The sequence below is a fragment of the Pseudochaenichthys georgianus genome, chromosome 22 (assembly GCF_902827115.2).
Source record: "Pseudochaenichthys georgianus chromosome 22, fPseGeo1.2, whole genome shotgun sequence".
NCBI classification, from domain to species: domain Eukaryota; kingdom Metazoa; phylum Chordata; class Actinopteri; order Perciformes; family Channichthyidae; genus Pseudochaenichthys; species Pseudochaenichthys georgianus.
The window spans coordinates 15,511,232-15,527,072 of record NC_047524.1 but is presented as its reverse complement, the minus strand read 5'-3'; the positions used below and the strand labels follow the sequence as shown (position 1 = coordinate 15,527,072).

The 15,841-nt window shown below is 41.0% G+C and overlaps 2 protein-coding genes across 2 annotated transcripts in view; one reads left to right on the top strand and one right to left on the bottom strand.

Annotated features, from left to right (window-relative positions):
* The window catches only part of btbd7 (BTB (POZ) domain containing 7), a 28,157-nt gene extending 24,887 nt beyond the window's left edge, over nt 1-3,270 (top strand). Inside the window, exon 11 of the mRNA XM_034112184.2 lies at nt 58-3,270. Coding sequence (XP_033968075.1) covers nt 58-801 — 744 coding nt within the window. The 3' untranslated portion in view covers nt 802-3,270. The remainder of the gene's footprint in view (nt 1-57) is intronic.
* A 16-nt stretch (nt 3,271-3,286) lies between these two features.
* ubr7 (ubiquitin protein ligase E3 component n-recognin 7) lies at nt 3,287-10,274 on the bottom strand. The gene is made up of 11 exons (XM_034112185.2): nt 10,001-10,274; nt 9,283-9,416; nt 9,120-9,180; nt 8,940-9,035; nt 8,777-8,830; nt 8,551-8,656; nt 8,312-8,445; nt 4,517-4,711; nt 4,249-4,405; nt 4,058-4,119; nt 3,287-3,875 (listed from the first exon to the last, which is right to left on the bottom strand). Exons 1-11 carry the CDS (start codon nt 10,115-10,117, stop codon nt 3,792-3,794), a joined length of 1,200 nt encoding a protein of 399 aa, XP_033968076.1. The 5' UTR covers nt 10,118-10,274; the 3' UTR covers nt 3,287-3,791.
* Nucleotides 10,275-15,841: the final 5,567 nt, after the last annotated feature.

Sequence of the window (15,841 nt, the reverse complement as noted above, 5' to 3'; positions counted from 1 at the left end):
ATCACAAGTTACTCAAATGTCAGGTAACATAACACGTTTATGTGTTTTCTAATGCAGATGAACCTGGAGCCTGTTATGAGGGAGTTCATGCCTGACATTGCACTGGGCGTCTCTGTAATGTCCCTGAGGGATCAGCACATGGCAGAGATGGACAGGGACGGCCCTCACATTCCAATGGGCCCACCCGGACACCATCTGCCTCACGGACCCTGCCCCGCTGCCCGCCACAGCCACGGTCCGGGACATGGCCACTCCTGCAAGAGACACGCTCCGGAGCCCAAGCTGGAGGCTCAGGCCGAGTTCCCTGACCTGTATGATTTCTCCTGCCGACCTGCGACCCCGACCTCCGCTCACCCCCTGCCCTCCTTTGCAGGACCAGACCTTTACAGCCACAGCTCTTATCCACCTCCCTACATTTCTGACTCTCAGCCCCAGGCCCGCACGCAGGGACGGACTGCCCCAGACCCGCTGCGTCTGGATGTCCTCAGCATGACCTCTCAGAGGCATGATGGAGTCCTAGCCAGCCCGTCTGGGGCCCAGCCTAGGATGGGGCACATCCCAAGGGGGCGATCAAATGAGACAGACCTGACTCACGGCTTAGGCCATTTGCGGTCTCCCAGTGGGAACATGGACAGCTATGAGGAGAGGCACACAGGACCACGGGATGCCCCGGAAGAGATGGTTCTATCTGGAGAATCATTGGGCCCCGGGTCCCTCCAGCAGCCTCATAGGAACAGTGTCAGCGAGGACCGCAGGTCACCCAGCAAGCCTGACTACCCTTATAAGAAGTCTGCACTTTAACCCCCGTAGGAGCAGGGGTTGAGTTAAGAAAAGGGAAAGCATGATGAGTAGCTGTCCATCACAATGGATGGCGAAGCACTAAATGTGTGCCTGCGTATATGTGTGTGTGTGTGTGTGTGTGTGTGTGTGTGTGTGTGTGTGTTTGTGAGAGATAGGAGCAGGGGAGAGGGGTGGTCGTTGGTTGCTATTTATAGGATCTGTCCTTTTTGTCCTACCTCTATCACACTGTGCTATCCATCACACAGTCAGAGTATGGAATGAGTAAGAGCTGTAGGGTAATTGTCAATGCTTGTAATTGATTGCCTGGTCCTGCTGGTTTAGAGGATGACTCAGGCTCTACTAGTATGGATTGGTGACTTGAGTTTGATTGTAAAGAAAGAGGTTAGCTCTTTTTTTGGTGAGTCCTGCATGAGGTGGTCACAAACCTAGAATATGTAGCTCAGTTATGAACTGATGGTTTAACAAAGATTATATTCATAGACCCTGTTGTCTCTCGATTTTTTTTACAGCATTGAATGGGGAGATGTCAGGATAGGAATCTCAATTTACACAAGCAATGGTACACAGTCTGGGACAGGGAGTATTATGATAAAATCATATGTAAATACGTCTGGCTGTATTCTTTTCCTCCTAATTCCATTTCTTCCTCCCGGCCTTGGTTTTGCAGTGCTGATGAGTAATGGGCCAAGGTTTGGTCACACAAAGCAGGAATTGGATCCGACAGGAAATAGGTCATCATTCTCCGGTAACCCAGTCTGATAATTGTGTCAGGCTTTACCTATCGCAGCCTTTGAGTGTCTGGCTTGGAGGCAAAGGCCTGGTGTTTTCAGAGGGGTGGGGAGGCAGGTGGATCGCGAGCAGGTTTCATTGCTGGGATACAGTGGAAATATAGGGGTGCCATGGCAACTGACGTACAGTGATCGACTAGAGTAATGGGGGTTTGTTGTTTTTTCAGCTGAAACAGGTGTATGTTTGTGCGTGTGAGTCTGTGTGTGAGGATAACTTTGATACACACAGGTGTTTAGACAATCTCAGTACTGTACACTCCCATCTTTAGTCAGGTCTATTTGTACGTATCGGAGTCAGATTAACCAGAAGCTGTGGCACAGAGTGCTGCGGTTAACGTGCTAGATTATCTTGTTCTGTTTAATCCAATAGCATCAAGTAAAGAAATCTAAAGCCTTAAGCAGTGCTTGGAATATCCAGTTCTCCTTTGTTCAATAAAGAATGATGTCATTATATCGCAACCCCGTTTAATTGCTTATTTGACTGTTCTGATCAAAAAAGACACATTAGCTACCCCTAACCCAACATTTGAAACCATGCATCATTGCCTCCATGACGCCACCCTATGGCAGACTGTGGACCTGCACAGTCAGTGTTGATACTGTTAAATATGCTGTTAAGGGCTGCAGCAGCTGTAGCTAAAGAACAATGCAAAATACACATGAAAGCCTGTTGCAGCTGGCATACAACCTCACATGTGAGTTCCATTGCACTGTAGGAGCCACCTGTCCATTAGCTGAAGGGAAAAAGAACAAATGAGTTTTGAACAAAAGGAATCGGAAGAAAAGTTGGCAATTGCTGGCTCACATCTCCAATGGAAATTGTATATAATGAATTGAGCTCCACACGTTCTGAGAAATGTTTAATGGTTTCTATCACATGTTAGTGGTTGTTGGAGTTTGTATTGTAGTGGACAACACTGTGTACTTGTCTTTGTCATGAACTCTCACTAAGAATGTGTGGTCTGAAACATTGTCTCAGAATCTATTTTGTTCTTAAATGTTATGATTAGGGCAGTCTGTACAATGTTGTAGATGGTGTGGATAACTATGTTTTGTAGAGATGTTTTTTTTCTTCCCTACGTTTCTTTACTTTCAAAGTAACAGGAATATGTAGAGGGTCTGAAGATATTAGCTCTCTGCTCTGCTGTGATGAAGTTGCCAAGCAGAAATCATTTTTCCATCTAGATTGCTTCATGGGGAAAAAATGCAAAACTCCAGATTCCTCCCCATGTTCATGTTGGGCAGTTGTTTTATTTTCCAGGACAATGTTCCGTCGAATAAAAGTCCTTGTTTTGCTCTTTGCTGTAGAGAAGTCAGTGCCTTCCCCCGCCTGCGGCTGGGCTTTTATTGGAAAAGTGACTTTGATGTCTATGCAAGCTCTTTTCTACCAGCTTACCAGCCTGCATCAAATAGTCCTTTCAAATCTCATGTAGCTCATTTTGTGTACATAGTGATATTTAGCACCTTTTGAAATGGAACCATCTGAAATGTGTGATTGCTTGTGTTGAAATACAACAGGTACTTTGTACTTGTATGGTATCATAGAAAACATGTTTGTAGATTGATATTAAGTTGCATTTAGTTTCACTGAATCTATTTTTCTACTGTCACCTCAAAAGGTGCATAACAGTGGTCAACTTGAGCATCCTCAAAATAAACTGGTTTGATATTATCGAAATTATTTGATCTCAGTTGGGTCGTTTTGTTCACTAGAAACGTGATATTTTTATTTGAAACAATAATCCACATAAAACAGCGATATTTGTTTACATCACTTTTACAAAAATGTTTGTCGCCCCTCAGAAAACATAATTTAAACACATCGTATTAGAATGACAGACTGAACAGGAATACACATGACATTGCAATGTTCCTCTGATGGACTCATAACAAATAAAATCTTTTTAAAGCATATCGGGCTGGAACTAAATGTATTTTGCTCAACGATTCAAGTAACATTCATTATGAACTTCAGAGATAAGGCATTATTTTAAATCAATAAAAACAATTGAACATGAAACTCACTAGAAGTAACATTTCTTAACAGCATGTCAGTACTCTTTGCACTAGTTGTTCAAGCTTTAGGATCACATTGGTTGCAGCGAGAATCCCCTTTATTTAATTTAAGGAAAAAAGGGTAATTTCCACATTCATTCAAAGCACCATATGAAGCAGGCATATGATGGCAGCATAGCCTCCTTGTTACTGGTTCCCTGCATTGGTCCTTCGTTTCTTTTTAGCCCGCAGCTCCTCGAAGAACTGGTGAACAGCTTCGACTGTGACCGTCTGAGAGAGACAGAGTGTTTTCAGGTCTGAGAATTAGAGAACACCCAGTATACCAATATGGCATGTAAAATGAAACGAATACCTATTGCACGTGGGTCATAATTAAATACTGATGGATCCAGTACATCACAGGCCTTGCTATGTTAAATTATTATGCTCCAGACTATATATTCATTCCTCACCTTTCCTTCAGCAACACACTGTTCTAAAAACGCAGTCATCGACGTTGTGAACTCATTGAAACCTGAGGGGAGGACCACATGATTAATTAGTCTCGACCAATCGCCTCTGCCATATATCTGCCATATCACTCTGCATGATTACTGTACATCCTCGGGAGGGAACAATGACCCTATATCCTCCCCGCACTCACCGTAAATGACCTCCAGCTGCTGCACACGGTCCATCGAGTTAGTCAGCGCCATCAGCGGGTGCTGCCCAAATGGCTCGTCCATGCCTTTGTTCTCATAGGCCAGAATAGTGTCGGACTGATCCATGAGGAACTGCACCTCGGCAGCCACATAGAGCTTCTGTGCAACACAAGGAAGGAAAAATATGAATTAATCAATCTCCATAGACACTTTTGCATGAAGCATGATCACATGTAGAGTCAACATTATGAACCAGTGTTTGCGTCCTACCTTGCAGCTCATGCAGGTGCAGAGCTGGGAGCGCCAGCTGTAGGGCCAGAACACGGCCCCCTGCCGCTGCCCCTCCAGACCCTCGGCCTGCAGCTCCTCCAGCCTGCACACAACGGTTTTGGTCGTGGCGTGTGCAGTGCTGCCTGTCATTTCCTCGTGGCTCCGCTTGCAAGGGGAACTCCTGTTTGCTGCTTCCTAGGATACATATAATAACAGAGAATGGAGTGAGTTACTTTTTTAAAAACTGGCAGGAGAAATAAATGATAAAAGCATGGGTTTTATAACATCTCCGTACACAGCCCAGTTAGCTCTGGGGAAGTCTCAAGGCGACTGACACGATGAGATGATTGGGCGATGAAAATCACCAGTTTACAGTAAGCTGTCCTGTGAAGCCTGGCCAAAGCCGTCAACAGAGCAGGAGAAGCAGTGCCTCATGGGTCATTTCCCCCTTAATTACCCAGAGGAAGGGGAAAGCATGATAACTGGAGCCTGCTCTATAATCAGCTCATTACCCTCCAGCCCCATCTTGTGGCTACAAAACACCAGCTGCCAAGGAGGAATGTGCAGAGAGCCCGCAAATACTGAGCCTTTAAGAACCTTTTCTGAGAAAATCCCTGCATTATACATGAAAACTCCACATAAAAGTATGGAGCATTTTCTCAATGAGCAATACTTCATACATACTCCAACAATAACAAACAATCGATACTAATCAAGAACTTCAAAATAAAAATGTAATTGAATCTAAAACTACAGTATAGTAGTTGTTCCTGGCTATACAGAATGCTTACATGCAAAGACTAATCAGATTAAGACAATAATTTGATATAACTGGAGAATAGTTTGTTAATCCCTTTGAGTGGTAATATAAATTGTGATGTAAAAGTAAAACCACAATCTTTAAAAAATAGTCCCCTCAAAATATTTTACATCTCATCTTCAGGGAAATCTGACTCAGATCTTTCTTTTTTATTAAGCAACAAATAATTAAAGCTGGATAAATTGATTCTCAAGTGAGGTTGGTAAAAATAGCATATCAAAGTTATTTTTTGGTCTGAGAAAAATAGACAGAATTTTTTTTTTTTTTTAAATCAGGCCCAACTGATGCCAACCCTCAACCTCATCATGCAGTCACCCGTCTCTGTTTGGTGAATCAATGATTTGACATAAGTGAATCAGTAACAGCTGAAGAGCGGGCCCGCATCTGTGTAATAAACAATCTGAGACAGGAAATGGAGGGAAGATCTTTCTTTTTAATATCAATTTAGCTGACTTGATTGTGTATCCATTGAAACAATGAATTAATCATGATACTATTCGATGCAAACATTATATATTATCAAATTGAATTATCATCCACATTTAACATGTTTAATGAACTTGTGGCGAGGGTATGTTGTCTTTATAATTTTTTTTTATCTAAAATGAGCATAATTGAAGGACTGATAAACCAAAACCAAGAATGGAAAGGTTACAACAGGAGACGTTAATGTATTTGTCTTTTTTCAATCGTCCAAGTTGCAACTGCGAAAGCTTAAACATATATATTTCAACATGGCACTTAAAGGTGGGGTAGGTAAGTTTCAGAAACCGGCTCGGGTGCACTAAAATTTGAAAGTACACAGCCGAAAAGGATCCGCCCCTTCCTTCAGACTTCCTTACAGAGCACCTCCTCTAACACACATGAACGCGCAATGCACGCCCAATGACGGCACGCCCAATGACGGCACGCCCAATGAGGGCACGAGATACATTTGTGCGTGCACGAGATGGAAGGCTGACCGACAGGGTGGCAATCCAATCCGTTTAGCCGGGCCGGCTTTTTTACAGTATTACGGCTTCCACAGATGGAATTTGTTTATGGATTTTTTGTCAAAGCACTTAAGATATTCATTGTTATCGGGATGTTAAGAGCATTCCATGGAATATAACAAAAAGTGTATCTCGAGCCGGTTTCTGAAACTTACCTACCCCACCTTTAATAATATGAAAGAAAATAACAAATAAAGGTTTTGGATGTAACATTTAATTAATCCTTGAAACTGCTTTTTAAGTTGTCAGATGACATGGATGTAGGCATTAGCTAACATGGGAATTTTTACAATCTCTAAAAGCCTCTACGTAGAAATTAGTTTTAAAGCTGGGGAAGCACCAGTTTTTAGTTGGTGTTAGTTTGTATCCTGTTCACTTTATCTCAATTATATCTGTTTTCTACGGTGGCCCTGAAGTGCAAGACACCACAGCATTTCAGAAAACACCACAGCATTTCAGAAAACACCACAGCATTTCAGAAAACGCCGCAGCATTTCAGAAAACACCACAGCATTTCACATTGGATGGAAAGGGTATTCCTTTAGGGAGAACACTTCTTGTTTGTGATTGGACAGAGCCAGCCAGAGAAGCACTGCTGTGATTGGTTGTTTTTGCTGCCAGTCAAGAAATGACGCTTGTGATTAGGCCAACACATCAGCTGTTAGCTGTTAGCACACACTCAGAGCTCACAGCTCCTCATATCTGTTCAGAAACTGGACAAAGTTAAACATGTACAAACCACAGACTGTCTATGTCATGGTGAATACAGTCGCTGCTTTATTTATGTCTGTATGACGTTGTTGTGAATGTGGACGGAGCAGCTACAGGTTAGTTTAGCCTGATGGATCCGATTCCGATAGGATTTACATGGAGATACGGCCCGCCCCCTCTCCAGCGTCTTGTTTGAATGACAGGAGTAAATACAGAATTAATGCTTTATTAACTCATGGATTTTAAGGGGCTTATCTCCATGTAAATACTATGGTAGACTACCCAATATTCACATCGCTCTAATTTCACCGCGGCTGCTCGAGTTTCACCGCGGCTCTCAGCTGTGTTTGCTCCTGTCAATGCTGTCATTCAAACAAGAGGCGCTGGAGAGGGGACGGGGTGTATCTCCATGTAAATCCTACAACAAAATGAACATATTTGACCGTGATTTAATTGTAATACACGTTTCAAAGTGATGCCGAAGTAACTACATACTGATAACAGTTAGTAAAAAACCATGAATTAACGCTTTGACAAGTCTGCAGACAAGACGGCAGGCGAAAAGCTTTTAAAATGCGTGTTTTCTGAATCGGATTCATCAGGCTAAACTAACCTGTAGCTGCTCCGTACACACTCACAACAACATCATACAGACATAAATAAAGCAGCGACTGTATTCGCCATGACATAGACAGTCTGTGGTTTGTACATGTTTAACTTTTGTCCAGTCTCTGAACAGATATGAGGAGCTGTGAGATCTGAGTGTGTGCTAACGGCTGATGTGTTGGGACCATACCTTGTGGGACCATGGTTGGGACATATTTCGCTGTCGGGTGTTGACCAATCACGAAGCGTCATTTCTTGACTGGCAGCAAAAACAACCAATCACAGCAGTGCTTCTCTGGCTGGCTCTGTCCAATCACAAACAAGAAGTGTTCTCCCTAAAGGAATACCCTTTCCGTCCAATGTGAAATGCTGTGGTGTTTTCTGAAATGCTGTGGTGTTTTCTGAAATGCTGCGGCGTTTTCTGAAATGCTGTGGTGTTCTGTGAAATGCTGTAGTGTTTTGTGAAATGCTGTGGCGTTTTGTGAAATGCTGTGGTGTTTTCTGAAATGCTGTGGCGTTTTGTGAAATGCTGTGGTGTTTTCTGAAATGCTGTGGTGTCTTGCACTTCAGGGCCACCGTAGTTTTCACTCTTAGTAATGGAAAACCCCTTGATGCATACTGTACTTAGAAACAGAGGCAGAGGGTCTCATGAGCAAGGTTTCTCACCTCCTGCTTTGTGTGCTCGACACTGGTGGACGGTTCCTCATCTCTGCTTGGACTGGACTCTTCCTTTCCTGCTCCTTTCTCTACATCGACTTCTACCTCCTCTTCAGGCTGACTGACACTGATCACAGGTGGTGCTAAGGGGCAAACACCAATGGAAAAATTACTCTGTACATTTGTGTTAAATGTTAGACATTTGGGTTTGTATTTGCTGTAAGAAGAAGCTCAGGATAATAAGTTACCTGCAAAGTGAGCAGCATACGTCCACAGGAGGGGAAACTTGTTCATGCAGGTCTCACATATCATCTCTTGCAGCTCATCAGGTTCCACTGTGGTGCAGCCCAGGTGCTGTCAAGGACAAACCAAATGACTACACAATGAGCGGTAGTCTTATAGCAGTGACATTAATGTACATTTAATTAGAAAGATGCTCAGAAATGTTGTTTTAATAACATGGCTCATGCTCACCATGCTATGAAGCCAATCCTCACAGATGATACACTGAATCATCTCATCGTTGGACTATTGGGTAAATAAAAAAAGGTGTTTTGTGTAACAGACAAATAAACACTATATGTAATCCAATAATCTGACTTGCATTATCTCGGAGATGAAAAATAAAAAGGATTACCTGATCGTCTGCGTCTGGGTACGGCCGGTCACACGTGCAGTAGCAGCCGTTGAAGTTGTGATTGTATTGATTTCTGTCGTTTTGCTCATCTTTGGCCTGTGAATACAAGAGATGGAACAACTTCAGAACAGAAATGGCAGTGATTCAGTTAGAAAATCTTAAGAAAATCAGAGGACTCACAAGAATTAGCTGGCACTTGAACTCCCCGAACTTGCCATTTCCACAGTCACAGCGGAAATTTCTTAACAGAAAAATAGTAAACATTTTGTAAGGACAAAGCAAGCCGTAGGAATTATTTTTTATAAGCAGTTTAGAAACACACAGACACACTTAAACAAATTACCTTTTGGTGTATAGTTCAAAGATATCATGTCCTTCGTGGCATTTATTGGCACAGGCCAGACACACTCCTGCAGGCTCTGCAGCATTGGGAGTGCAGGTGCTGCAGGCAAACACAGCCTGTCTCTTTACATAGCCCTGAAACAATCAATCGATCAACAACTTTATTAATCCTGCAAGGGGCAATTGGTTATGAACAGCTGCATTGCGTTAAATGCTGAAGAAAAGTCAGCAAACAAAAGCCTAGCATGAGCTTGTGTCTTTTCAAGGTGTTTGTGGAGGTTGTGCAGTATAGAAAGCGTTGCATCTTCTTTGCCTCACCCTGCCCGATACGCAAATTGTAGTGGATCAAATTCACCACCTACGAATAATGACATGACAAGGCCTTTAGCAATGTTCTCAAAAATAGAGAAAGAGAAATAAAGATACAGCAATCCACATATTAGTGATCCCATATCCCATGTCTTAGCACTTAAGTAGTTATTCTAAATACTCTGATTAGTAATACTGCAAAGATACAAAGGGTGTTTTTTGAATTAATAGAGTTTCTATTGAGTGCCCCTTGGAAACAACAAGCCTTACGATAAATAAGTATAACGTGAAAAAACACTACTGTTTAATTGTCAGCTACATGGTGCACCCTGTGCAGTGCTTGTTTTTGCAAAAAGCGACGAGGCGACAGTAGGCGGATAAAGGCGACGGCTGCAGGGAGCTTTTCTTACCCGAGAATAGGAGCAGTTTTCTGGGTCGCTTCCAGCCAGCACAGCCAGTGCCTGCTCGAGCTCCTCCTCGCTGGCAAGACTATCGTCAATGTCTGGTTCTTCTTTATTTGCAGCCATGCTGCAACTGGGCGAAGAGGACAAAGACACAGACCGGTCTGACCTGCAGCAGTGTTGACAAATGATTGTTCCGGGCGGGAGTTTAAGCGCATACCACGTGGAGGAAGTTACGCAGGATACCGATGAGCAATCAACAACAGTGCGAGGGCCCCAGATTCCGGTGTCTTTTTCATATAATCTCTAGAATGCTTTACTTTTTAGTATTGTATGTTTGTTTTCATATTGATTTGATCGACATGTGTGTTCTGTTCACGCTGTTCAAAAGAGAAACACAGTAGTGTTAAACAGGACCTAAACATTTATTGTAACACAGTAGGCTATACTTTCAGTTTTAGTAAAACTAAAATCAAGATGAGTGTTAGAATGGCCTTTTATGTATTGCACTTTATGAATAAAACACTGCATTCGATATATGATACATTTAACCTAAATACAAGAAAAATAGCAAAAGGGTTTCTACAATCTACAACGAAAGAGTGATAAACGGCAAGCAAGGTGAACTCTTTAAATACTTTTTAGTTAGAAAAGGTTCATTTTACCTGTTACTGTACTTGTGCCATGTCAATCCATTATGTCTAATGTTCGAATTTTGTAATGTGTTTTTTCTTTCTTTATTGAATGTATGAAATGCAGGCTGCATTGATGCATTTGCTTTAAGTAAACTGTAAATAAGATATCATGTCTGTCATAACAACTGACAGTCCTTCTGTTAACATGCAGAAAACAGAATATTGTCTGGTTATACAATAGACATAAATTAAATAAGATATTTTGAGCATATCATCGATATTTTTGTGGGAGAATTACAGATTACAAATATTCACAATAAGAGAAAATCCATTCATGTTTTTGAGGAAAATAACTTGACTCACACACATCATCACGGAAAATAGTATTACAATTAAAAAGGTGAAGTTTCAGTTTGTAGAATACCTGTCCTGGTGGAAGAAAGAGGTATGGAGAGGGATAGGATATGGTGTGTACTTCTCCTTTGTCATATTTTTGTTTCGTTTTACTTCCAGGAAGCTTTCGTAATTTTTGTATTCAGAAATGAAAATATCCTATTAATTTATTATTTCCTTTTGACAAACAGACCTAAGGAGTGTATAATTATCTGAATGTACAAATACCGTACTCAGTTATAATGTCAAGAAAAAGTGATGTGTAATTTTACGAGCCTGTTTTTCAGGTTTCAGGCTCGAAAATGACATTCCCAGAACAAATGACCATATCTTCCCTTCTAAAAGGTTTGAATTAATAATCTTTGTTCTCAAAGTAATGATAAACCTGTGAGTTGGATGTAGAAAAGTCAGATTCAATATAGATGTTTTTTATTTTAAAGAAAATTCAGATTGAACATGATAAAAAACTGTAAATTATAGTGTTTGTCCAAAAAATATGTTGTACTTATAGTGAAAAGTAAACTAACCTTGGATGATGGGTTAGTAGACTAAAAGCTTTAGGAATCCAAAGTACAACATATAATAAGTACCCTGTATCAAGATTGATGCAAAACAAGTGATATTTGACCTTTTTAGACAGATTTAGCACACAAAAAACTCTTCTGGGGCCATTTGGGTGGATTTTTCATATCTCTGGCCCCCCTTGCTGGATTTTGACATGTGACATCTCTTTCTAACCGTCAGAGCCAATGGAATCGAGGGGAACTCCCACATAGTCCTTATTTGGTAATGTGTGTGTTTTAGACTGCCGCATAGCCAAGACCGGAACAGCAGCCACTCTGGTGGCTACCATTAGCAGCTAACTTTTGCTCTCCGATTTTTACATAAAAATGGAATTATGGATTATAAATGAAATAATTTTTTTACACAGAGACGTTAAAAACCTATGGATTAACCGATTCAGCCGCGTTTTTTTTCGTTTTAATGCCATTGAACACGTCTTTTGATCAGATTGACAACTACGGTGAGACGATCTCTCTAGAAGCTCCGTAAAGGTACGTGTTGTGATGTCTGTGTTTGCTTCCCCTGTCACGAGTTCGGATCACTCAGTGATGATACTATATACCTAAATAATCCGTGGAACCTCAGCTTTAATCGGATATCTTGTATGTGCACAATAAGTAATAAGGGTACTTTTATCTTGAGTTATGTGCCAATGTCCGTTAGCATTTTTCGCTAAGGAGTCATTTAGATGCTTCTTATGAGACTTGTGTTTTGGTAAAAATGGTTTGTATCGTCAGTTAGCTGAGATTATTCCCGTTAATCTGGTATAACACATTAATAGGTTCTTAAATATTAAGATCCCCTGAGACACAGTGTCGTGAAAAAAAAAACTTTGTACACCCGGAAGTAAACTTCTCTCCGCTTTGCTGAAACCCCCTGATTAGTCCTCAAGCTCTGTGATTGGATGGTTTAGCCGCAATGACACACACAAACACATTCACACACTTGACTGTAGACACTAATTAGAAGAACACAGACTAAAACAGCAATATACAGACGAATCAGATGATTAAACATGATCTTAAAATATATTTTATATATATATATTTTTATAATCATTTTTTGTAATACTTTCTGCTGACACTAGGTGTCCTGCCCCTAATGACCAGTCGCCACTGCTCTTATCCATAGACGCCGGAGGCGGGCAGCGTCAGGTAAAACAAGTTAGCCTCCCCAAACCTGAGCCTCACGCGAGCCTACTTATAATAACATAAAGTTATTTTGAATTTGTTCATGACTCATGGCCGTTGTTGCTGTCTGTTTTGTTTGTCAGAAAGAAAGAAGGAAGACTTCTGCATTTTGCAGTGGTTTTCCAATGGGTGGCGGCAGGGGCGCCGTAAGGGGGTGAAAAGTTAGGACGATTCTAAGGGCCCGTGACTGACAGGGGCCCCAACATGTTTAGAACATTAAGAATACAAATGTAAGTAACCTTTCATCAATCCTCAATAATTAACATTAATAGAACGTTATATTGATAAATTACTCACTAAACTTACGATTCATTTAACTTATTTTCTTCCAAAAGTTAATTACCCAAAGCCTCTGTACACCCCCTTCTATTTACATGTAATGGTTTGGTCCTGCCTCCAAACGCGTTGTGGCACCGGCACTTGCAGAGAGTGAAAGCATGTGAGGAGGGATGCTAGTACTTAGCCTACATACGTGTGTTGTACGGTTGTACCATGTTTCAACGACCAACAAAGTCAGGCTCTAAGAAAAGAAGAGAAAGGAGAGAAAGACAAGAGAGAGGGACTAAAGGGCGACAGTATGTCACCCAGTTTTTCACAAGAAAAGGTGGGTGTGGTCCATGAGTGGTGCAAATTAGTCTGCTAGCTAATGTTTTTTTGTTTACTAAGCTGACATTAAGTACTGTTAATATCTTTACAGAAAATGCAGAGGTCTTTCATTTCACTGCTCTTTTAGCTGACATTTAAAGGTATGGTAGGTAATTCACTTCAGAAACACTTTTTGTTATATATTCTATGGAATGCTCTTAACATCCCGATAGCAATGAATATATTAAATGATTTGACAACAAATACATACAAAAATGTCATCTGTAGAAGCCGTGGCGCTGTAAAAAGCACGACCAATCATCTGAGCCGGCCCGGCTAAAATAACTGGATGGCCTACCTGCCTGTCAGCCTTCCATCTGTGCACAAACTTATCTTGTGCACTCATTGGTCATGTGCGCGTTCGTGTGTGTTGGAGGAGGGGCTCTGTAAGGAACTCTGAAGGAAGGGACAGATTTTTTTCGGTTGTGTACTTTCAAATTCTAGCGCACTTGAGCTGGTTTCTCCATTCTTACCTCCCTACCTTTAATAAATGCAGGCACATTTTTAGCGCCTATTCATACTAAATCAGTTGTCCCTCCCCCTGGTGCCAGGACCAACAGATCCATCTTTAGGCTCAGCAGCCCTGTCCCCCCATAAGGCTGAACCTGAACCAGCTTTTCTCCCAACTGAAGGAGGTGAGCAGCATTGTGTTGAATGACATGCCACTTAACATATCTGAAGGGAGACTGGAATACAAAATATATATATATATATATATATATATATATATATATAACAAAAAGCTAACATCTAATTTAAATTATACATTTCAAACACAGTATTTACCCACACAGCCAATGATCTATATAAAACAAAAAACTGCTTTTAGTCTATTTAGGATGATGGACAGTTTGAAGCATTGAGTGATCAGTCTGTATTAGGTAAACAAAATGTTAATCACCGACATTTTGGTTATGATATTAATACTAATGTTATTATATTAAAGCAGGGGTGGGGAACCTCCGGCCCCCGGGCCGTATACGATCCGCTAGACCATTTGGTACGGCCCTCGAGGTAATTTATAAACAAAGTGGCCTGTGCCTGGTGGTGGGGCCCAATGTGATATATTTTCATGGGGCCCAAAATCCCTGGCGGCGCCCCTGGGTGGCGCCACAGTAACATGTTTCTCTGTTGAGATGATAAGCGCTCGTTTGTTAAATGTTGGGGCTGCTGGCATTATGCAAGCTGTGACGGGCCCATACATACAAGACAGGTCATTCATTTATGCAGACTGCAGTTGGTCTGAGTAAAAGTCACAAAGCTGTTCTCTAATCTACATTTTTCTTTTAGACTTTCGAAAACGTGCATGTGGTTGATGTTGTCAGACCGTGAAGTGGCTCTCTCAGGGAACACAGAACTTCTCTGACCGCATCCAGGATGCCTTTACTGGCTGTCGGAAATATTGTGGAGCCAGCAGCTCAAAGAGATTGTAGTTTACTGCAGCTAAATGTGCAGGGACAGGCCTCATCGTCTTTAGACTGAGAAAAACAACCCTACAATTAATGTGTGGTCCCCTATTATATTCCACTCACCAATGATACAAAAATAAAACAATTTGTTAAAACCCCATATAAAGATGTATATGAACGTAAATCACACTCATTGGGGTCTCTTGTCCTCTTTGTTCACTATTTAACAGAACATTATTTTTAGAGTAGAATATTCAGGTCAATTAGTCAACATGCAAAAAAAAAAAAAAAAAATGTGTTTATGTTAACCAAAAATGAAATCCATGAGACGTTGCTAATGGGATCATATCACTGGAACATGTATATATTTGGGTTTAGGATTTAGTTTAGTTTAGATGGGAATCGATTACTCAAGGTGTAAATTAACTAACTACATTTACTCAAGTACTGTACTTAAGTAACATGTTGAGAGACTTGTACTTTACTGAGTATTTCAATGTTTTTCTACTTTGTACTTCTAGTTCTACCCCTCTAAAAGTCAGTACATCTATTTAATATCTTTATTACCTTTGCTATCAGGATTCGGATTAATAATGTGAAATGTAAACAACAGTTGAATAAGATTTTAGTTACACCTCCTGGAGTAACATTCACAAGATACCCTTCACTATACAATTAAAACTAGCTGCACCTTTACCTGCTTTGATAAACACCTGAATGCATCACTAATTATGATTAAAAACATATATGTTATTCTGAAATGGGGCAATTTGCATAATGAGTGCTTTTACTTTTGTTTCTTTAAGTATATTTTGATGCCAATACTTTTGTACTTTTACTTGAGTAACATTTGAATGCAGGACTTTTACTTGAACAGAGCATTCCTACACTTACTTCTACTTTTGATTAAGTACACGATCTGAGTACTTCTTCCCCTCTCAATGCAAATTAATCGATAATGAAAGCACAACATCACGTGAAATCAGGACAGGCTGTGATTCGACCGTCGGGAGT

What these genes read in the sequence shown, in the direction of transcription:
- ubr7 (XM_034112185.2), bottom strand. Translation starts at nt 10,117, where the DNA reads ATGGCTGCAAATAAAGAAGAACCAGACATTGACGATAGTCTTGCCAGC. An exon ending in GCAGCTGGAGGTCATTTACG is followed by an intron (nt 4,120 to 4,248) that starts GTGAGTGCGGGG and finishes TCCTCCCCTCAG; the next exon opens with GTTTCAATGAGTTCACAACG. An exon ending in AGTGTGTTGCTGAAGGAAAG is followed by an intron (nt 3,876 to 4,057) that starts GTGAGGAATGAA and finishes TGTCTCTCTCAG; the next exon opens with ACGGTCACAGTCGAAGCTGT.